The 25,239-nt window shown below is 38.7% G+C and overlaps 1 protein-coding gene across 1 annotated transcript in view; it reads left to right on the top strand.

The window, feature by feature from the left end:
* Window positions 1-25,239, top strand: part of LOC145994358 (uncharacterized) — a 214,521-nt gene that overhangs the window by 2,569 nt on the left and 186,713 nt on the right. The window contains exons 2-3 of the mRNA XM_083130474.1: window positions 1,896-1,988; window positions 10,320-10,467. Of these exons, the coding sequence (XP_082986600.1) occupies window positions 1,896-1,988; window positions 10,320-10,467 (241 nt within the window). The remainder of the gene's footprint in view (window positions 1-1,895; window positions 1,989-10,319; window positions 10,468-25,239) is intronic.

Raw genomic sequence — 25,239 nt, 5'->3', positions numbered from 1 at the left:
GTTCTTTATAAGTTCACATTAAAATTTTGTTTAACAAAATGTATTTTTTATATCTGTGTACTTTTTTCTTTTAAAAGTTTTTATTCTTTTGCCTTGCAATTTTTCTTAATTATCGAAACATTTTTGTTTTACCCTCAAGGTTATTTAGCTCATGAACTTGTTTTCAGAATGTTAGTATTAAAAGGTCATTTTTTTCGGAGTGGGAATTACGTTATTAGTATAAGATCAACTTTAAATGTCTGATCATTTGGCTTAACCGGCATCCTTCTTCACACTTCAAATTGTTCAAACAATCTTGCTTCTTTCTCTCTCTTTCTTGTGTGTTCTGAATTGCACTCACTGCGTACTGGAGCAGAGCATACCAGCCCGTACCCAGAAGAGGTGCCATGGGGGTTAAGCCCCCTCGAACTATGGCATTTCATTAATACTACTACTACTGCAGACAGGCGGCAAAAGGGGCTTTTTTGAACGACTGTAGCGCCGAAACGACGCACCAACGAGATAAACTTTACCCACAAAAAATTGTTTCTTTTGATGTCCTCTATACGTTTCTGTGGTCCGTGGGCAGCATTAAAATGACACCCTGAGCAGACACGGCGCAGACATCCAGCGCACACCATGTTTCCCAGACTTTTCCAACGATTACGGGAAACTGGGCAAGTGCGACCTTAATTCCAGGAACAAGGAGGAGAAAGAACTGCAAGGACACCCGACCTTGAAGAAGCAGTGCTGGATCGGGTGGATGGACAACCATCCATTAGTACACGGGCTGTGCCACGTAAAATTAGTGTATTGGTGAGGCCCATAGTACTGTTTGAAAAGTTCTGAGGGAGCAGGAGCTGCACCCTTACCATCTACAGCGTGTCCATGCCTTCGGTGCAGCCGATTTCGCACCCCGCGTCGTGTTTAGTGAATGGTTACTGCAGATCTGTGTAGTCGACCTCCAGTTCCATGCCTGCGTGTTTTTCACTAATGAGGCATGTTTCACGAGAGACGGGATGCTGAATATTCGCTATAGCCATGCATGGACAGTGCAATAGCCGTGCCACAATCGTGAAGGGCCATAAGACAGATTTTCTATAAACATGTGGGCGGGTGTTGTCTGAGAACATTTAATTGGTCCGTATCTTTTACCGTCACAATTAACTGGACCAGTGTGCACTGTGTTTCTAAGAGACATCCTCTCCGAATTATTGGAACATGTCCCACTTCTCGTTCGTCAACGCATTTTGTTTCAGCATGATGGGGCCCCAGCCCACTTCGCAGCTGGTGCTCGTGATATTCTGACGCATACCTTCCCACAGCGGTAAATAGGGAGAGGCGGACCTGTTGCTTGGCCTGCCCGTTTCCCTGATCTGACCCTACTTAATTTCGTTTTTTTTTCTTTCTTTCGTGGGGTCATGTCAAAAGTGTTGTCTACGTGACACCTCTGAGTAATATAGAGTAACTCTTGGTAAAAATCCTTGCAGCCTGTGATCTGTTCCGAACGACTCCTGGGATATTAGAGCGGATGCGACAGAGCTTATTGCGACGCTCTCATGCCTGTTTCGAGGCAGGGAGGCGTCACTTTGAACAACTGCTGTGATGATGGATGCAGTTACTACTTATTAAAGTCACTACATTCATTCCTCTACGTTTGTTTTCCACTTCCCCAGACATCTTTTATGGTTCCCCTCCGCGTTGTGTGAGTGTTGTCTGCCCTTCGAAGGTTTTAGCTTGTAACTTTAGACTGGGGCATTTCCGAACCAGGGTTTCCTATCTCATTTTCTTGCGTTTGTTCCCTTCCATTATCCCTGCAAGTCTGTAACACGGTCACAGAAACACCCTGTATATATAATATATGTCTGTGTGTCTTTTTCGTTTCAATCTTCTTTTAATATTAGTTATTATTGCAGTAAAATATGTTCCGGTATGTAGAATTGGCGATGCAAACTTTACCGACTGCTGCAAAAATTCTGCTCAACAGTTCTTCAAGTCATCTACACAAGGTGAGTACATGATTAATTTTTATATTTATGTCTGTTATGTTAGTATCAGTGCTGTTACTCGTTATGTTTTTATGTACCATTATTCTAAAAACTATTTAACAAATAAATGTACGTGTCTATAATCATTCTCTATCGTACGGTACAAGTGTTACCGGTAACCTGAAGTTTTTTATGAATCACTTAAGTTATATCACTTTCATATATGCAGGGCTCGGGTGTAAAGCATGGTAAGAAACATTTTGGTCATTTTTGAGTTACAAAGTAAATCTGCCATCCTTCAACTTCGGAGTGAAATTGCCATGCCATACAAATTGCATTGGACTCAGTGAAGCCTTCCTTCTGAAATTGGTAAACACAACATGAATAGAATTTATCTATAGTATAGCTTCTAATAAACTTTTTTCTCAATGAACTCAGAAATGACCAAAATATCAGTTACCATGTTTTACAGCCGAGTCCTTCAAAAAATCATCTCGAGTGTGTAGTTACGGGCGCTTTCTGATGAGGAATACAACAAAAGCTTAGTGACTTTATTTTATCCTTTCTCTTTTAATAATTATAATTTCTTCATCACACTCATATCCCCCACACATATAAACAAAATACATATGCGTGTGTGCATACATCTGCATGTAGGCTATGAATATGTATTTGATATTAAATAAATACTTTCTCTTATAGCGTTGTTTTCCTGCCTTTTTTAGCTAATCGCAACGATGAGTATAAATTGTGCGTATACGAGACAGCATGAAATTGATGAAAGGGCACTCTAAACTAAGAAGGAAAACTCAAACGACTCCAACTTGATTACCGTCCTCAGTGGCTGGCGAGATCGTGAGTTTAGCTCCGACAACCTTCGTCCACCGGGGTGTGTGGTGGCGGTAGGGGTGGGGCATATAGAATGTCTTGACATTCTACCCTATTCATTCTCTTTAATGCTGGTAACTTCTTTTCGTTGTTATTTTAAAATCGTAATAACTTTCAGAGTCCAGAATGATCTAATTGTTTCTCATGAAACAAAAATTTGAAACTGAAGGTCTACTTCATATCAATTTTGAAGAATAGAATGGATTTGAAATTTTACTCAATCTCGATTTAAATTTAACCTTATTAATATCGCAAGATTAGCGTAACTTGCGAGTCAGTGTAAGTTAAGTATAATTTACCTCACGTCATGAATGCATACAGTTGATGCCGTTGTTTCTTAGACCGACACTTACAGCATGCTTTGTTCCTTTACGAATTATCCCGGCAGGATTTTAAATCCCAAGCAGGATAATAAAAGGGGCAGTGAGATTGGCTCAGACAGCGAATCACAGAGAGGCACCTTCGCCATCAAGGTACATACCTGCTTCTTCTGCGTAGAACTAGATGTCTGCAGTATCCAAGGACAACTTAAGGGCTGGAAGAACCGGACCAACCGAGATTGTCCCTCTTGAGTGGCCCCAAAACCTTATTTCTAATTACATAAGCGTTTCATCAATAGTTTAATTTATATAGAGAAACAATAGTTGAAGTTACTGCTGCATAACCTATTAAATATATTGCAAAGTCATGTAGCAATTTAATCTAAGTTATTATTGTTGTTTTGATACCATTATGCAAGTTTTCGAAATGCATACCTACAATAAACGTGTTCTTTAGTAGTAACACTTAAAGTATTTATAAAGATTAGGCTGTTACTTTTCCTCGTTCAAACCGTTAACATATTTTTGATATTCGATATTTATTGATATTGATACAACCGCTTGGGCCGTGCGTATCCTACAATATTCTTATGTAAACATCCCGCCTTAAAAATACACCCCATTGTTCATACATTTAGAAACTTTTAGAAACAGAAACATTTAGAATAAAATACATATGTACATGTATAAATGGCAATATAGCCCTCTTCTAATATTTCAGATTGTTCATTATCATTACCTTCACAACACGGCAGTACACGCTCGGCCTATACCGGAGCCACTGTTCTGAACCCTTCACTTTCACTTACCCCTTGTAGCACTTTTCTGCGCTCCCTCCAAACTGCATGTAAATAGGAGCCCAGGGCTTTGATATTTGCATCCGTTATATTACTCCTCTCGTCCCTAGATACAGCCTGGATTGTCTAGTCAATGCTCTCCCTTACACTGTTCCCCAATTTGCGTTGTCTGAGAGGCACCGACCAAACACACTCATGTAGGATGTGAGCGCTCGTCTCCTCTTCGCCGTATAACGTGCAGATGGCACGACCGTCCGCCCCCTTGAGTTTGTGTTGCCTCCAAACCCCCTACGTCTTTGCTGGTAAGTACACGTATCAATGTATCGTTTCCTCCCCTCCTTTCCACCCATACTCCTGGCGGTTGTGCGGCGACGAGCGATAACTTCTACCTACATTCTGCCACGATGTCTTGCTTGCTACTGTCCCCCAACAGCCACCAACTTTTGCCTTATAATTTGCTCCATCCCAGTTTCACACCTCTCGCCCCTCACTTCTTCCCCCAGTCTCCCAAGATCCATTATCTACAGGTCGTCTCTAATCCCTCTTGCCCAGTGGCGTGCGAACCCTTCCTCAATCTGAACTCGCAGAAACTGTCCTATCAGCTTCACCCAGTACTTGAAACATCCCATCTTGGCTTCCACATCCTTCCCATGTTTTCCCATATCCCTCAGGACGCCACACGTGCTTGCACTCGTGCTGGTTCCCAGTATTTGTTTTAAAAACAGCGCTTGTATCTGATTTGTTACTCGACCCCTATCGGGGAAGGAGCCCCGTTCCAGTTTGTACCCAAACATTCGGTTGTTGGGTAAGGTGTGAGTTTGAAAAGGACACTCACCTTTATGTAAAATATACGTTTAATAACGTGCACATATGTCTAGATACATTCCTTCTCGCACATATCAAACATTTTCTTGTTGGTTAGTAGCTATGAAATGTGCTTCAAATGTTCTCTCTTCTGACCTTAAATGATTAAGGGTTGGCAACGCTTCAAGTTCCCAGAAATTACGCACGTTAGTATTTAAATCACATGACACATGAAGAGATGAAACTGAATTGGTATTTGCATTACCAACACTACCATTAATTTGCCTGATAACACCCAACCGAAGACTGTTTCTAATGCTTATGGAGTACCAGGAGGTCCCACGCAGCGTCCACTTCCCAACAATAAAGGCAAAATATCACAGCCCAATAAAATATCCACAGGAGCACTCACGTTAAATGTTGGATCAGCCAAGGGTAAGTCCTGTATGTGTGACCAAGTGCACGCCCCAGGTGATTACACCCTTGGTAAATTACCTGTAATTTTCTTCACTACTACAGCCTTTACACTGTACACTTGTGTTTTGCACCTTGACAGAAACAACATTAGCCATAGCATTGGGTGTGTAAACACCCCTTTCAGTTATGCCAGAAACATTTATGTTTGTGCGTTGCCTAGATTATGCAACCTTTGTAAACACGTCTCAGACACAAATGACACTTTCGAAGCCGAGTCTAGGAGCACACGACAAGGCTGAAAATAACCCTGTTTGTTTCTAACATTAACAATAGCAGTATATAAAAGTACTTGTGGTACACCAGATGTTTTACCTAACTTGTTTTCTGCAACATGAGAAGACACTTGTGGGGGGAGAAAGTGGATGACTGCCCATTCCTGTTGTCGTTGTGAAAATGAATTAAACTGTGGTGATATTTTCCACAGAGGCGACACCCGTGTGATGTATATAATCTTACTTTGTGCTCTTGAAAACAATTAAAGCAAAGCGCCTTATCTTTCACGAAACTGTGCCTATTTTGCACGGACATATGAAGAAACTCCTGACACTTGTGTAATCTGTGTTGCTTGCTGCGAAATTTGGTGCATAAGGAAACAGTTGATGTTACGAAGGAATTATGACTCACCGCCTTCCGCCGATTGTTGTTTCACTTGCCATTGACGACAATGCACGCGCTCGCTGATCTAGGAACTGAGTCAACTCGGAAAAACTAGCTACTTCTTACAACGTGAGAGAGAGTTTCCATTGCTATCTTGCATTCTGAATCGAGTTGTCTTGTTGTGTGAAAACAAAAATCGCGTCCCAAGATTCAACAGGTATACCGAGCACTTTTAAAACACGAATGCACTCATTTGTAGTGTCAATAAGACGACGTAAACTTGTGTGCGAGTTCTCATTTACTTGCGGCTGATTCATCAGTCACTGGACAGTGTTGCTAACTAATTCCCTCTTTTTAGAATAACGGTTATTGAGCAACTCCCACGCATGTTGATAGTTTTCGTCTGTCACTGCTAACGATTATATAAGCAAGGCAGCTTCGTCCTTGAGCGAAGCCTTCAAATACTGAAGTTTTTGAGCGCCACTTAAGTTCGCGTTTTTGTCGACAATACCACTAAACAAATCGTGAAAACTTAGCTAGTCCTCCAGTGATCCACCGAAGGAAGGAATTTCCAATTTAGAAAGTTTAACTTCATATACTTGTTGTCGGGGTGGGCTGTCACGTGATGATGACGTCAATGATATAAAACTTCCTGATGCCGCAAACTGTACTGGCCGAAGTTTGTAGACAATCTGACCTAGTCGGTCTTCTTCCACACAAAATTCACCTTCATACTTTCCGAAGTCACTAGCGTCCTTTCAGGAAGATCAATTAATAGTTGCTTGCAGTCACTTGATAGTTGCGTCGCTATATCAACCCACAATGACATCATGGCAATGTTCAAAGTCTCGGAATTGACTCGATTCTCGAGACGCGTAATCTCACGTTTTAGCACTGTCCTTGTTGCGAGAATTCGCTCCATTTTGAAGCGTTCACGAACAGCGAACCGACCAAAAACTGGCAAACCAGTTTGCACTACATGCTGGTAACGAAATATGCTTGTTGCATCACGGCTTGATGACGTCACTTTCTTTGTTTGCGTCTCGTGGGCGAGGAACTAATGAACGGAAAATACGAATAGTGTGATAAGAAGTTCTGTGTAGAGACTGTATTTATCAAACGAATACACACTCATTGTCACGTTTCACAATTGTGCATGTACAAGAAACAGAAAGTCACTAGAATCAATTTCACAGTGTGTCACAAATCCGGTCCGAAGGACCATGTCGGGGTACGAGCCCCGTTCCAGTTTGTATCCAAACTTTCGGTGGTTGGGTAAGTTGTGAGTCTGAAAAGGACACTCACCTTTATGTAAAATACACGTTTAATAACGTACACATATGTCTAGATACATTCCTTCTCGCACAAATGACAAGAGAAGAATCCGCACACACAAAACGACATCATTCAACCATGATTGCTGGGCACTCGAAGACAAGTGTTGCCAACACCTGCTTGGCAAATATCATTCAGAAAAATGTCCCCACACTTCCCCTTGCAGCAGCTTGAGAAAATGATCCTCCCAACTCCGTGCAGAGATAATGCATATTGTGTACCAGTGTGACGAGACTGTGATTTGATTACTTAAAAACAGTGTCTCGATGCTTTGTGAGATGGAAACTGAATTGAAGCAGACTATTACGTCACTCTTACAATTAATTTAGACGCTGAAATCACTGTGACCTACCCCTAAGTATCAGTATTGCCCATCTTATCGATAGCACTGGTTGCCATGACAGGTGCTAACAATGATTAAAATATATCAAGCTGACAGGCCAACAAAATCCAAGATTCATCCGTAAATATTGAATTCGCCTGCATGTAAAGACTAATTCAATCACTACCCCAGACGAAATGCACTCTCAAATACCAAGTAATGAATCCTTTTCAGTATACCCTATATGGTGTAATGATCACAGGCTACAAACCCTTTGTTACTTAACGCTAACTGAGATTAACACAAGTGTTCTGACAGGATGGCACTATGTTGCAATAAGCCACCTGCCCAGAATCCCTACTGTGATATTCGCCATCATGTTTACTGATGTCATTAACATTACTCAGAGTGACCAATACGAGCCGCTTTACACTACCCTGTGTAAAGGAATACTGGCATTAGTACACATATATCAACATTCAATCACTCTGGGAAGCTCATCCAGGTTAAATTGTAACACCAAAGTTTAAAACATGAGTTTTTTATTAAACAATAGCAAGGATGAAAATTTACTTTGTATATGCATACTCTATCTTATCTTTCACAATATAATATTTGCACAGCCAACATCAGCAAGCAACTTCACTACTGAATAAATGAGATACAGACACATTCGGTACTTCCCTTATGAGTACTCTTAAGGCTATAATTTGTAACCATTTAACGCGGTGTCTTTAGCTAAATTATCATTAGACTCAATACTTCCCTTGGTAACTGAGAAGTGATTTTGAAAACAAAATAAGTAAAAATTGGACGGTTTTCAAAATAATAAAATTGACATTTTTAAACCGTCAAACTAAAGATCCATATCATAAAGAATGATATTAGCTGAGGAGATAATAATCACCCCTTCAATAAGTGAATTATTACATGTAAACAATGTCACATGACCTTGACTTACAACCCAGTAATACATCATTTATTATTCTTGCAAGTGAAGTCATTTATACTTCACGTAATAATAAGTCAGAATGGTGTCAATAACCCTTATAATATGTTCATTTAAGACTAGTCCGCTGTATTTGCCCAAAAGGGCTACGCGACGTTCATTGTCGCGAACCACGTTTTACGAGAACACGTAATCGCTATTTATGTCCATAAATGTTATCACACGCATGCTAGCATATTAAGAATTGTAATGATGATTAGTTGAGGTCACTTTCCACTTGCACTGTACTGAATGGCACTCGAATAGAAGTTGATATAGGTACTTACGCTTTACTGCGTATACCCACCAAAAGTTCGTGACGGCCGTCATAAATTTCCAATTATCGGTCTTCACTTTGATTTACAATTCGATACACGAATCGTAACATCATCTGCTGTCTTTAGTTGACATATTGCGCCATTGCAAACAATTGACAATCCCTCGATGAACGTGATGTTAATCGATTCCTTTCGGTTAATTCCAAACAGACGTCCATTGTCCGATCCATCTTATACAACGAGCAGCGAGTCCTTTTCGAACAGCTCCATCAACCTGCTCACGCAAGCGATTCCTTAGTTCAGTTCAACAATGTTGGATTCGTTATCCCGTGCACGTTTACATGCACATCAAGATATAAATTCGTATTTATAGTATCAATCATGTTATTTGTACACAATGGTTGATGACACAATAATAATATTCACAGACAACTTAATAGAATAACAAGAACTGTGCTGATTTGAGTCAACCGGTGAGCGAAAGACTCGAACTGCCTGTGCACGGTTCTTTAAGCAATTCGGTCAGCTGTACGGTGCACTGCTACCACCAAATGCGCAATCCCGGAACTGAATACCAGATAATGCTGACTGATAAATGCAAATTGGTAGTTTTGCCGCAATATCAATTATGAACACACATTTGATCGTGAAGCCAATTAAATACACTTGAAAATAGCATTTATGACATGGATTGTCATACCGACCCCTTGGAGAATGCGAATAATCCGCCACAAGTTCCTCGTATCCCGTCCCTGGATGGCCCCTCGAAGAGCCCTCACTTTTCTCTCCCCCCACTTCTTCCTCTCCCTCTCCAAAACTTGTGCGTAACGCCGGCGTTCTTCTAAGTAATTTAATCTGGACTATTGAGTTTTGCGAGCACGGAATTTCCTTAGACCGATCCAATATTCGTTAGTGCATCCTACATACGTCATTATACCACGTGTCAGCCGTGCCGAGAGCTTTCCGACATGTGTTCCGCAACATGTGCCGCGCGGCCCGTTAATAGCTATATAATATGTACATGTTTCTTATTGGGTGTTGGGGAGGCAGTGGAATGTAGGAAACCCTGGGTGGAAAGTTACACCTGCGGAGAGCAGAAATTAGGGTGGAGCGCCAACAATTCATCTCGGGCGGGTGAAAATTTTAGCTTGAGCTAAAATGTAGCTTCACTATCAAATGATATACAAATTCCACTACCTGTCGATTCGGACCCGGCTGTCAGGCTGGTACTTTTCCACCCGATGAGGTAAGTAATTCAAATTGTAAGGTTTGCATTGCAAACCGACGAGAACATCCTGTCTGTGTAATGTGTCTATCTCCGTCTTGTGATATTTGCTAACCATTGTACACTGTATGGAACGTTCATTAATCCCTTTGCTAATATTTAACCATAGAATCAATTTGTCTACGCAATTATGCCGTGGTATCTCTTTCTTCATGGATTTTTTTAATGCATGAAAAATTAACCAATAGCACTATATATATGTATATCTTCGAGACTTCATATTTAAATTGTATTGTGCCATCATGAATATTTATTTTGCAGCTATGGGCGAAATCGGAGCTCTACCAATAGATCCTATGGCAGTTAAGAAGCTATCGGTCAGCCAGGGAACCCGAGCTGTAGGGGTAACCTTAACGTTTACTGACATTCTGATTCATGGCATGAGCAGGATTAAATTAACGTCTTTCAGGTTGGTAATTCCCAGTTGATAATTTAGAGCTTTAATAGTTCCAGCATTGCTATTTTCTTTATCCTTTTGTGTCGTCTTACGAGAGCTAGATCCAAAGACGTTAAGTTTTTTGGCACACAGAAAAGAGAGAGTAGCTATGTCTCTAATATAACCTTTAACGCTGAATTCAAATTAACAATCTGAATTTTTCTAACACTCGTAATTTCCTTGTGATTAAACTAGATAAACGTACAAGACAATATGTTTTGTATAATTTACGATCGTAGTCTAGAAGCAAGTATTCTTTGTTAAAAATGGCAACTTGAAATCAACTTGGACTACATGGTAGAAAATCTCCACTAATAGAACAAATAATATTTCTTCATGATCATGCAATATTAATTCTAATTTTAATTACAACACTAGTAGAATACTTATTAACATCCTTATTTAACAACAAATTAACAAATTGAATATTATTAGAAAGACAAGCTTTAGGAACAACTTGGACAATTATACCAGCAGTCACTTTAATTTGTATTGCACTACCCTCACTATGATTTGTATATCTACTAGACGAAATTAATCAACACCCATTAACAATAAACATAATTGGACACCAATGATGCTGAAGTTATGAATACTCCTGTTTTATGAAAGCACAGTTTGATTCATATATAACCCCAACAAATGAAATATCCACAAACTCATTCCGACTTTTAGATGTAGATAATCGAACAGTATTACCAATCAACACAGACATTCAAATTTTAACTAGATCTGCAGACGTCTTAAATTCATGAGCAATAACATCAATAAGAATTAGAATAGATGCTACTCCAGGGCGACTCAATCAAACAGGAGTTAACAACTCTGACGTTGCATAAGCAATCAAGATGGCGGATAGCACTGGGATCGTGTTTCTTCGCTCTGCAAATTGTGGTATTATTTTCTTGGTATTGTGCTTCATTTGTGTTTTTCAATATCACGTACGTGTGAATCCGATCTGTGAAGTAACTTTGATCAATGGTGGCTCATTGTTTGTGACGTGGAAAATAGGAAATAGGAACTTTCTTTTTCCTGCCGCTGGAACTTCTTCTGGCCTAACCACAGCCACGATAGGACTACGGACGCCCGAGGACCAACGACCGCGAGGAAAGCCATCCACTGTCAGTTACTTTCATCTCTTGTGCCTCGTGCTCTTGTGCTGCGATATTCATGTCAACCCGCACCTTCCCAAGGAAACGATACTGTCTTTTCCGTGTATTACCAGCATGTGCAAAGTATAAAAAACAAATTTTCTTTTCAATTTGAATTAAATTTTTTGGTGCGTCAGCACTGAGGCTATTTTGCCACGTCACACTATACGGGGTCCAGCCCCATATCATAACAAAAATAAAAGCGTGTCCGAAAACAATAATTTCCTTACCTTGATTAAAAGCTGAGGCTAAAAAGGGCGCTCAGCACAAAGCACAGGACGACACAGAATTATACTGGCCATGAGGCCAATCGCCAGAGCATCGTTAGTCTGCAGTCCAGGGTAAAACAAATTTTCTCACTGTGACATTCACTTAAGCAAGCTATTATAATATGACTGTTTAGATTTCATCGAGACTTGGCTAAACGACACGGTGATGGATAGTGAATTTCCATTTTTAAAACATTTCGATGTATTTAGGGCCAGTTTTTCAGTCCTGTTAATCTTTCTGTTAACTAACTGCCAGTTGGAGATAACAGCCAGTCTTAACCAGCACCGGGGTTTTCAATGTGAAAGTAACTGCCAGTTAACTAAACCATGGTTCGTTCTCCGAAACAGTGTGTTGGCAAGTCTGAAGCACAGGAATTACAGGAAATCGTTTTGCGCGCCATGTGTTAGTATAGTTTCAAACCGCGTCAACTGGCACACAGCCTGGCGTTTAAATATACAACTACAAGCGCGCCGCGATCGAAAGCACGTTATTGCACTGGGAAACGATAAGAACAATGACTACGTATCCATCTTGTATGCTTACGAAATAAATTAACGAAAGACAGCACTACAAATTTGGTTTTCTTCTAATAAAGGTCAATTTCACGTGTGGGAAATGATGTTATGAGGCGCAAGCGCAGATACTATCTTGTAGAAGAAGCGTGAAGAACTCGAAACTCGAGACATTAATAATACCTGTTTGTTGATATAAACACTATTATTATTAATATGAAAATATTGTACATTTAACTGCATGCTTTGTACCTCTATATGCATGTTGTTGAGCGAGAAAACAACGTGTTAAAAATAAACATGCATTCTAAACTTCTAAAAATATGAAGGTACGAGTAAAAATAATTTTAAAATTTACTGTAATATTTCTCCGAGAAGATCATTCAACAATAAAGCGTGAATTGAAGGCAACATACGTAATAAATAATCGACACGAAAAAAAATATTCGTGACCAGGACTCGAACTCGTATTACAAAACTCAATACTCTCAGAAAGGTGGTGCCGCTAACCACTGCACCAAATTACTGTTTGCAGATTATCACGCCTGGTATACCGGATATCCTGGCCACAAATTCTCTAACACAACCTTGCCAAGCCAATTCTAACAACTACGCTGCTTAATTTAAATATTTGCATGAACGTTGGTAAGCTCTGCCAAATAAAATAAGTATTTTTCTGTACGAATTTCAAAGTTTTATGAATCATATCTTGTTTAATCTGACAGTGATGTTGCGAGTGTGGAACTTCAATGGTTACACGAGGCATCCATGTTGCTTCGCAACTTCCAGTTAGGCTGGTAACTGCAAGAAGAAGTACCAGTAAAGATAATCGCCACCAGAGTTCCAGTCACGAGCTAACTGTACATTGAAAAACCAAAATTTTCAGTAACTTCCAGTTACGTGCTAACCTGAACCTTAAGTGAACATTGAAAAACCGGCCCTTAGAAACGGCCGTGCAAGTCGTCGTGGGGGAGGAGTGATGATCTGCGTTAATGTTAAATAGAATTGCAAAATACGAGGAGACCTAATCAAGGACTGTGAAATTATTTGGATAGAACTCAATATTCAAATAAACAAAAAACTGCTCATTGGATCGTATTATCGTCCACATAAGAACTCTCCCATTTCCATCCTCGAAGTATGCAGGGACTCTGTATTAGTAGCAATGACAAGTGGTGATATTATGTTTTTTTGGTGATTTCAACCTGTCCATCAATTGGAAAAACCCAAATACGGGAACTATAAACTGTGAAAATGATCAGTGGGTTATTGATACGTTCATTCACGAAATTGGGTTAATCCAGTTCAACATGCATAAAACACGTGGTGACAGCAACCTTGACTATGTATTGGCAACCCTACCTGATATGCAGGTAGCTCCAGGAAAAATCTTCTAACCTCCGATCATGATTCACTCGACGTCACAACGCACCTGCCTACCATGAAGAAACACAAGGAATCCGTGTTGTTCTTTCAGGTACCTCTTCTAACTTTCTTCCCGTTTTGTCTGGAGTTCCTCAGGGGAGTGTCTTAGGCCCACTCCTATTCCTTCTGTACACGGATGACCTACCTGAAAAACTATCATCCCTCCCTATCAATATACTTTTCTTTGCGGATGATTGTATACCCTTCAAGGACATCTCATCGCATCATAACGTGACGAGTCTTCAAAATGCTCTCACAGAACGTGTTAAGTGGTGTCGTTAGTGGAATCTAGAATTAAACACTCAGAAATGCTCTTCCCTTACTTTTTCCCTAAAAAAAACAAGGTTGTGTCTGCTTATGCTATTGAAAACAATCCAATCCAAAAAGTTTCCACTCAAAAGGATCTAGGTATTATCATGGATGAAAATCTCACATTTCATTATCATATGATAGCTACCACTAAAAAAAAAGCCATGCGCCTTCTTGGTCTTCTATACAGATTTAGTTAAATTCAAGACCAATCACTCTTGCCTTATTCCTTAAATCTTTCATATCGCCCATCCTTGAATACTGCTCCCCAATTTGGAAAGTGGCCTCAAAAACCAATCTTACCAGAATAGATTTTATTCTCACTTTCTTTCTTGCAATTGTTAGCCATAGAATACCTTCCTTTCGACATGTATCCAAATCAGACACCATGGCTGCTCTGAATATTCACACTCCATCCTTTCGTCGTGATCTAGCTCACATGAAATTTTTATACAAGATAATAAATGGCAAAATCAGGACTGATCTCCTAATCAGTGAATTTACACTTAAGGTACCCCAAAAGCAAGCGCTCAATCTACAACTCTTCCACAACCCAACCACTAGGCTATCCCTTCTACAACACTCCTTGTTTTACAGGCTGCCAGAAATCTACAACAATCTTCCCCCGGACGTAGATATTTTCCTTTCAGAAAGTAATTTTTGTACATTACTGACCAAGAACATGTAATCTATCTCATCTTGTTATTATTTTTATCTTTGTTATCTTTTGTTTCTACCTTATGTTGTTTCAGTGTAAAATGGCCAAATTAGACTGTATCTGAAACTGATTAAATAAATAAATAGTGGAATTGGACTCCACTTTGGGCAGTGTTCAGAGATCTGTGGAGCAAATCACAGATTTATACCAACTCATAAATATTTTATTAATTGATTAATAAAAACTATACAAGAATCATCAGATGACTGCATTTGAATGTGATTTTAAAATTTTGGGTGCGTCAGGCACTATTTTGCACCCGTTACATTATACTGGGTCCAACCCCTTACCGTTACAAGTAACAACTCTAACGCTGAATAATTAAAATCTTAAAATATTCTGACTTCCGTTAAAAGCTGAAGCTGTAAACGGCCACTCAGCACACATAAAGACAAGAAACAGAACAACACACAGAATTATACTGGGCATAGGGTGTAATACGTCCTTGTCTACAAAATGCAGTCCAGGGTGTACTACGTGGAAGTGAGTTTGACAGTTGGGTGTACTACGTGGAAAATTGTGTCGCCCCAGTCGAATCTGATCATACTTTCATTTATAAAGCAGGAGCTCAACATCTGAGCGTGCTAGATTACTCATACATTATCTGTGACTTGTACTTGATTCAAATGTTCAGGAATAAATCTGCAATTCTTAAGATAACAAAATTACTTATTATGTAATCGTTTTAGGCATTAAAAAATATATTTTAGGAAGGTATGTAATTTACAACTTTAATAAATTTATGTAAATATTGTAAAATTCTAAATTGCATGATGTAATTATGGAAATCCATGGATACATGAATATATCGATTAAGTTTCCTTGGTATTTTGAAAACAACCGTTCAGTATAGAAGAGGACCAGATTTTTGTATATTTCGGCTTTCTTACCCGATCACAAGTATACCTCGTAAGAGAACTGCCTGTGCCCCTTGTCGGGCGCTGCTCACGCTCTGTTTTTTTCGATACTATGCAACCGTGAATAATCTTGGAAGAGTTGCCCGTTAAAGATTTGTACTCAGATATGTATCAGTCAACTTGAATCGAAGATTGCCAGTGGATAAGTGTTATTCCATATTGTGCTTAAAAGGATACTAAAACAAACTTTATTGGAAGAAAGTTCCATAACCTTTAATTTCTAACTTAAGAAAGGTATGAATCCGACACCAATGACCAGTCAGGGCCTGTCATCTGTTTACCCTAATATCTAACTGAGAAGTCCAATCATGGTAAATTAGTAGTAAACATTCCAAGGGCCAAGAGGACAAAGTGTAGGTACGTGTCAGTGATTTCTGGTGACAGGACCCGAAGCTACGCACCTGTGGATTCTTTGAATTCCAATAGAAGCAGACGATCTGTGGATTCCTGTACCAGAAGAACGCAGGAGAAGACATGATGTCGGGACCACAGAAACAATTGACCCGTAAAACCAGAGAGAAGCTGACCTACTGTGCCCGAGAGGAGAAGAAAGATGAAGATCTGGTGCTGTGTACAGACTGCCACAAATACGTCCATTAGACCTGTGTACAGAAAGTGGCCAATCCCATGGATCCATGATCTTTAGATTATGAGGTGTAATCAGTGTGTTGGAGAACCAAGTGCTGACGTCATAACAGAGGGAAACCTGAAGGAGATGATGCTGGATCTTAATGGTAAATTTGAATATGCTGACTTTGGGAAAAGCAGAAGCGAAAGGAAAAAGAAGAATACGAAAACCAGAGGCAGAAGGTGAAGGATGAATTCCGGTGTATTCTGTCGGAGGAAAAGTTAAAGGAGAAAGAAGAATACGAGAAATAGAAACTGGAGAAAAAAGAATATGACAGGCAGAGAAGGAGAAAGAAGGATACGAGGAACAGAAACTGGAAGAAAAAGAAGAATATGAAAGGCAGAGACAGAAGGAGAAAGAAGAATCTTATAAACAAAGTAAAAGGGAGAGAGATGAAATTAGTCAGAAATTTACAGAGTTTAAAAGTCTCCACATAGAAAATGAGAAGCAAAGACAGAAAGAGAGAGAAGAACATGAAAAACAGAGACAGAAAGAGAAAAATGAAATTAGTCAGATGTTGACAGAGTTTAAAAATCTGCAACAAGAAAACGAAAAGCAAAGGCATTTAGAGAAGGTAGAAAACGAAAATCAAAGGCAGTTAGAGAAGGAAGAAAGCAAAAAGCAGAGGCAATTAGAAAAGGAAGAAACCAAGGGTTTGCTTCTGGAGTTTAAAGAGATCTTGAAAGAACATAATGATAGGTAGTAAGAAGAAACACGTCACTCTCAGAACTTCAGAAAACCTAAGAGAAGAAAGCACGCAACTAATGAATGAAGATATGCAGAGAAAAAGGGGGTGGAATGTAAGGCAACAAGAGAGAGAAGAAGATTAAGAGCTTTTACTTCGATGATAGGAACCAATAATCAAGAATTAAATGACTTAGTCAAAAACGTCCGAGAAGATTGAGAAAGGAGATTCAAAGAATTAAGAGAGACAAAGGATAAGAAGCTGGAAAAGATCGAGGATGCGATTCGTGAAGTAAACAAGACCTTTATTCAACAAATTAGTTGCCTTCCTAAAGACAAGAAGTTACAGGAGGAAGAAAAGAATATTGGAGATCAAACCCAACCTAAGAAAATGTTTTCTCAGACATCAGGTGCAAAAACACCGTACGATTCAGATTCCAATTCCGACTCTAACCAAACCAACAAAGGAAGGAAGGCTAAAAAACATATACTGATTTCGAGCAGAAGTTTGGTTCAGAATCCTATAAATATTCTGGAAAGTACTGGATGTTAATTCCTTTACCAAATTCAATGCAGAGACTAACTTCGTATTCGCAGAGAGATGCTTAGAAGAAGTTAATGCTTATATGGACCTCATGAAGATGCCCACACGTTACAGACTTAAGATACTCCCATCTTCAATGATTGGGAAAGCAAAAGCATGGTTATTCGCAAACCAGGAAAAGTGGAAGACTTACGGGCATTTCTGTAGCTCTTTTAAAAGGCAATACGCTTCGAACGAAGCGGAATAAAGGGAATTAATCACGCTAAGGAATTAACGCTTCAACAAAGCCGGAGAACTTTCCCTAGAAGAATATTGTTGGGACGTTTACGCCTCTTATTCTAATTTAACCAAGCGAGTGAATCAATTGGAGGTGCTGAACTTAATAATGGGTCAACTACCATCCAAAGTTCGACAGTTAGTACTGACCAGAGACCACGTGAACATAGATCAGTTAACTAATTTCCTGAGCCTGAGCAGCTAGATCGATGGAGAAGTGACTATACAAAAGCAGAAGATAGGAGGAATCAGCAAGAACACCGAATCAGAAACAGGGATCGCTAACTCAACTGAGAAACAGCATAGAAGAGCGGATCAATTAGAGCCAGTTACAGAGAACAAGAGGTGGAATCCAAAGTTTAACAGCGACGGAAAAAGGAAACAATTCTGGAATCAAAACCGGAACTCACCCTATAAGAAATATGAAAATCCCACCAAGATGAGGGAATACGGAATCCAGAATAAAAAGGTTCCTGAAACTCGTCCATTGAACCCTGGAACTGTCTCATGGGACTTACCATCAACAAGCAAGACATGTTTAAACATAAGCTCGTTGTAGGGGAAGCTCTCACCTCTACAACGTTTCACAATGTAAATAATTGTGAGGGCAATCACCTAGATATCACTGAAGAAAATTTAGGAGCATTATATCTTGGCCTAAAACCTTTATTAAATTCTAAAAGAGAAAACTGTTTGGACATTGACTGAAAGCTCCAATAATAAATCTGAAATTTTAGTAGAAGTGTTGGAATTAACCGTTAAGTGCACACTAGACACTGGAAGTGAATGCACCGTGATGAGTTATGACATTTGGATGAAATTACGAGAACGGTTACCCGATTTAAAATTACAAAAGTGCCCTGGCGTGAAGTTAATAGATTTTGTAGCACATGAAAAATCACACATTGTTGGATACAGGAAGATTCATTTTGAAATTGGATATGAAACGTTTGAGGATCAAGTTTACATAGTGAAGAATCTTGAGGCTGAACTCTTATTTGGATATCCTTTCATTAAAAAATACAAAACTCACTTGGATGCAGATGCCAATAAAATATAGCTGATTACTGAAGGTCGCGTCTTGGAGGAGAAGAAGTATGGAAGAAGGTGTGACCCATCATCAGTGAACTCAACAAACATGCTGCTTGTGGTGGAACACGGCCTGCTTTATCTTGCCGGCCTAAACATCCAGCTACATAGCATGGACGCGAATAGCAAAATTGATGTTGACTCTTAAAGGAACACGGGAATCTGTGTAAAATATTTTCCTTTTCCAAATCTGGACAGAAGATTGAAATTGCGATGTAAGTGGAAAACATACATTAACAATTGAAGTATACATATTCCGTTAAATAACTTGAAATAAGCAGAAAATACAATGCCAACTTTGCACTTCACACGCAGTATCATGTATGTAACTTTCCAATACTATGTAGCTTGGCCTTATTTTATTTGCTAGCATTTCGGAATGACATTCGAAAGGACAACTAAATATTTAAATGATGGAAGATCTAACACACTGTACTTAAAATTCTAAATGTAAGACGTACGCAGTAGTTGTGGACGTGATAAACCAGCATGAACGAGTGTTGCATTCAGAGTTTAAATAAATCTTATGTAGCCTACATATTTCTGTACAACGTCTTCATTTTAGCAGTCTATGACATAATTGCCAAGATTTTATTCAACAGACAATACATTGTAATAACGATGTGCATATGTACAAATATTTGTTTTGTTTGCATATAACCCATGTATGTACAAGGCTAAAATAATGCCGACTAGTGGTGACTATCTAGTCACTGCAAGAAAGTGGATAATTTTGCATGGTTTAGAAATTAGAAGGTATTACATTTCCTTGTTTTTCTCTTACGGAGATATGTGATTAGTGATTTTGTGTTCTACAGATATTGTTAAGTTAGGCAATTGTATGCTCTTAGAGGTTTGTTTGAGTTTGTATTGTCTCCCAAATTCTTGTTTGAGTGTTGTAGTTTAATCCTTGTACTTAATACAAGTAAAAGTTTAGCATGTGGTGCCTCATGCACACAACTTTTCTCAGCATCAGCAAGGAATTTGCTTTTTGCGTAAACATGTTTTAAGCTCTTCGACGCCTCTAACTTATTTTGCACAAGAATACAATGTATTAATGACATCAATATTGGATATTTATTATATTCGACGATTCACAGTATGTGAAACGTACGGAATGCTCCGTGAAATCCTGATATGCTGTTCAAAACATGTAATGTATATTTTTAACAACTTGATAACATATTGCTTTACTTAGGAAAAATAACGTTCAATACACTACCCAATACAATTTGAGCGAATGAAGTTATTACGGAATGAATAGGCTACATAAAATTATTGCTTTTTTAACTTTTTAACGGTCATTCTCTAATGTTTCTTCAGAGAATCATCGGCCGGCTGATGTCACGGTTTACAGGGTTGCCAAATTGAAGCTTCCGGCCTCTATTAAAGATGGCCGTGGGTGGAAGAAGCGAGAGCAAGAATGACAATGTTTTTGTAAATACTAAACGTTAACATTTTATTGTTAAAAGTTATTAACTGATAAATTTGTTACAATTCAAGATTTTAAATACTTTGACATTTATCTAAATTGGTAATCTGTTCAAGAACTTGATGTTATGTTGTTACATGATAATTTGTTCATTGTGGAGATTTTAGCCCACATGAAGTTTTATGTAAAATGCCAAACGTTGATGTTCAGTTGAGAAGATTGAAATTATGAACTGTTAAATAATGTGTTAACGTAAGTTTACTCAAGTTAATGATGTTTTCATAAACTAAACTGTTTACATTTCTCTTGTGACAATGTTAATATCATGACTATATTTTGAATTTACCTAATGTGAAAAAATGATAGAATTGAAAAAACCCTAAAAATTTTGCTAATGTTGCAAATAACTTACTATTGTAATTATGTAAGTAGTGTAAACCTATTGTTTCTACGCAATCCTTGTAGGTATGCTTAGTATTTAACCTCAGTTGTGACATATTTTGATGATTTTGATGATTTTTTTATGGATTTTATTGCGTTCGACGATGTTCTAGCCCTATTTTTTGCTCAATCTCATTTTTGGAGCCTCATCTTTGTAGGTATGCCATGATCTTACGTGATATAACTTAACCTATTCACTTTTTTACAGCCTTTTACAGGTTAAAATAATGTACAAAGTGTAAAATGGTTGTTTCTATGTTATCCTTGTAGGTGGGCTCTCAGCGTAAACGGCTACGATGTATTTTTTGTTGATTTTATAGCATTTGACGATGTTCTAACCCTATTTTTTGCTCAATCTTATTTTGGGACCTTATTTTTGTAGGTGGGGGCCCTCAACGTAAACGTCTACGATATATTTGGGGGCCTTATTTATTTTTGTAGGTGGGGGTCCTCAGCGTAAACGGCTACGATGTATTTTGTATGATGTGTGAGCCCCTTTTCACAATGTATGTCGTGGCCTTTTTACAATGGGTTCAATGCCCCACTACGTTTGGAGGTCTCAGTGGGAGCTCGCAGTTATAGAACTCGTCGAGCAATAGCAGATAAAGCAAGAATCGTTTTCCTACATCCCATAGTTTATGAATTACAAAACATATTAGAAATTACATCTTGAAATTTTAATCTAAAATAACTCGGAACCAGCAAGCACTAATCATCATCTGTCTAACAGGTTGTAGAGTACTTCTAATTTTTTATCGAATGCTATTAAAATTTTCGATCACAGATGAAAAAAGTAAAGTTTCCCCTGTGCACATGTATAAATTTAAACTCCAACCCACCAACATTCCCATTATCATACTGATTTTTTACCTTCCCAAAGCTGCTTTAGCACTCCATTCACACACCTCCACTGTAGACCTCATTGTAAGTGAATTGGGCAATAAAATTCAGTCAGTTATTTCATTTGCACATTTGCATTTTTGCCTATTTTTCTCCGTTTTTAGAGGTATTCGATATTTCATGTGACCAAAAAAAAAATAACAGAGCCATCTATGTACAAATGTTGGAACTCGATGAATGCTTGAGGGTGACAAGTCATTTTTTTTCAGTACGTCAACATTTTAAACTCTTTTTGCCAGTGAATGGGTTAGGTGACTTGCAACGACGAAGGCCATCTAGCAATACGAACTTAGCTTATGCCGGCGTAATTCGCTAAAATATCTTTAAATTTGCATATTTCTCATACCGCCGTATCTTGTTCTATTAGAGCTCTTCAAGAAAATTGCCAATTAGTGAAAATTAATTGAGCAACAACAGCAAAAGAGGTGCTAATAGGGGCAAGCATACAGTGATATGAGAATATTTCATCTGTCGGTTTTTTCGATTCAGGCAGATGGATCGAATTGAAACTGGGATATTTTGCATTTTATTATATGATAACTAAAAAAACAGAGATTTTGATTGGATAATAATTTATACGTGGTGTTTTCTGATTGGTTTAAGTAAGCAAGATTTCTATTGGGTCTCTAAATTTATATAAGTCAGAGCACAGTGCTGATTTCTCACCTTTGGTGGATCGGCAGAGGAACCCACATCGCGGGGGATAGAACCTCAACGGACTCCACCAAAGCATAGGAGACTAGAAGCATATAATTTGGCGGAAAAACCAAAGTAAGGTCATAGAGTTTTCATAGGGAATAGTATTATCAGGTTGAATTTTAAGTTGGTGATATCCCATTAAATTTTATATAAAAATTTTAAATTTTATATAAATAACATATCTGAAATTTCTATCGTTTGTTTCCTCTTATTTTAAAGCATTTAAGAAAATGGAATCACCTACCTGTTTTACTCGTAAGAATGATAAGATCGAATGTGTCACTCGTGGGAAACTAATTTCAAAGAATAATTTATGGATACATAAGATAAGGTGTAACTGAGCAAATCGTTTGTTACCTTCTAAAGCCTGTGCTCAATGTGGAAAAGAAATTAGCATTCCAAATCTAAGGAGACATTTGAAAATTTGAAAACCATCGACCGGAGAAGGAACATTGAAAAGAAAAATTGATTTTTCTGAAGCTGAAGCTTCTGCTCCAAAACAAATTAAATTAAATAATAAATATAAACCAGTTAGGTTTGCATTTAATGGTCGACTTCAAGATTTATCATTTACGTCGGGAGCAGGCCGTGACATTCCTAGTTTCTTGCGTGAAGCGAAAACTTTTGTACTGAATACTTTGAAAAGTAATCTTGAAAATAATTCCATAAAAGTATACGTTGATTTATGCTCCGAATATGAGAAAGTCGATGGTACAACAAAAGGTTTTTATCATCGTACCAAAAACCAGGCTTTTTATTTGGCAGATGTTGAAAATTTGGACGAGTTTTACTCTAATCTGTTGATTATGAAACATGACACTTTCGAGGCGAAGGGGTCGGGATGGTCTTTGTGTGGTAGTCCTCATACATTTACCGTTTACGTGAACAAATTCATGCCTTTTTCTACACCGAGTTACGTCCCTCTACCACCAAACATTCAAAGCAAGAAAGCAGTGTTAAATATTCAAAATAATGACTCAAAATGCTTTCTTTGGTGCATCTTGGCAGCTCTGTATCCTATTCATTTGAAAAATCATCCAGAGCAAGTTTATCATTACAAGCAGTACGAGACAGAGTTTGAAAATGTAATGTCTAGCATTGAATACCCCGTGGCATTGTCAGACATATCAAAGTTCGAGTCGCGCGCAAGAGATTCTGATGGAAAACGCATTGCTATTAATGTATATTCTTATACGTCAGAAAAACATCTTGTGCATCCCATCAGGATAAATGATATCAACGATAATAATGCTCATATAATTAATCTTCTTTTAATTTCAAACAACAATATTCACCATTACTGCCTTATTCGTTCACTATCACGACTAATCAGAAGTCAAGCAACGAAGTATGCAAATCACATCGAGGTTTGTCCAAGGTGTTTGACCACGTTAAATAATCGAAGAGAATGCAATCACCAAATATATACCGCACGGCAAATTGCTATTGAAAAACGTGTCGAACATGAAATATATTGCGGTGGACGTCGGGGACGGGTTCATTCACACTCACAGAGCTGATTTGTATATCAAGTTTGATGTTGTGAAGAGAGACAACGGCGAAGCATTTCTTGCCAATGCAAATTTAAGACTTGTAGATAATTTTGTGCCGTACCTGTTCTCGCAGGTGGAAGTTAGAAAGCATGGCACCGTCGTCGATAGGGTTGACTACCCCGGGATTACCTCTACAGCTGTGGGAACACTGAAACTCTCCAAGACCGATGCAGCATACTACCAGGCAGGGGGATTCAAATCAGGTACAAAAATCAAAACTCAAAGTCTCACAGTACTGTTTCCCATGCGCCTGCTTCCTGGCTTCTTCTCCGACTACACAGAGATTATGTGGAAGGGTGGTTTGCGCGTCACGTTTCGCAGAAGCGCCAACGACAACGATGCGCTGATGCGTTACAGCACCTTGAGTGCAGACGGTTCAGCACTTCCCAACACACTAAACGATCCTGCCAAGTGCATCATCCAGGCCATGGAGCTGAGCATGCCCGTAGTGGAATACGAAACTAACTACGCTCTCAAGTACAAACCAGACATTTTGAAGAATCCCCAAGTACCCATCCAATTTTACTGTTACCAGTGCGTGCAGAAACTTGCTTCCGGCAACCATTTTGAATTTGACGTGACCACACAGTTTAACAGCATCCGGTACGATATGCCAGAGTTTGTGGTCGTGCTCTTCCAGACAGGGGAGGACAACAACCAAGAAAAAGATTCGAGCCAGTTCGACAACTGCAAGATCAAGAACATCTACCTCAAAAATGGAAGGAACGAGATATTCCCGCGTGAGAACTACAACCTGAACATTGCAAACAACGACTACCTGAAACTGTACGAGGCATACACAGCTTACAAGAGAGTGACCTCCGGCAATGTGGATGTGTACTACAACCCGAATGAGTTCATAGCTCGCAGACCCATGTTCGTCATTAACACATCTAAGAGGAAGCAGGTGGTTGTTAACGATCGTACCAACATCAAAATTGTGTGCGAGTTCCATGACGCCTTGCCTGCTGATACTCTATGCAGCGTCATTCTTATTGCAGAGAAAACTCTTGTGGATGATGTCAAGAATGAAAGAGTGACTGAACAGTTTTAGATACAAGAAAAAAAATTGAATAATTCTATAAAAATTACACTGACCTTAGATCCAAACATTCTTCACACATAAAAAAAAATCACTATACTATAGAAATTTATGGCAATACTGAGTAGTGCCAACTTCTATTTGTAGGTTACCTT

Source organism: Lepisma saccharinum, chromosome 10, assembly GCF_977018435.1.
Source record: "Lepisma saccharinum chromosome 10, izLepSacc3.1, whole genome shotgun sequence".
NCBI lineage: Eukaryota > Metazoa > Arthropoda > Insecta > Zygentoma > Lepismatidae > Lepisma > Lepisma saccharinum.
The sequence above is the reverse complement of the archived record's forward strand: the minus strand, read 5'-3'. Positions and strand labels throughout refer to the sequence as shown.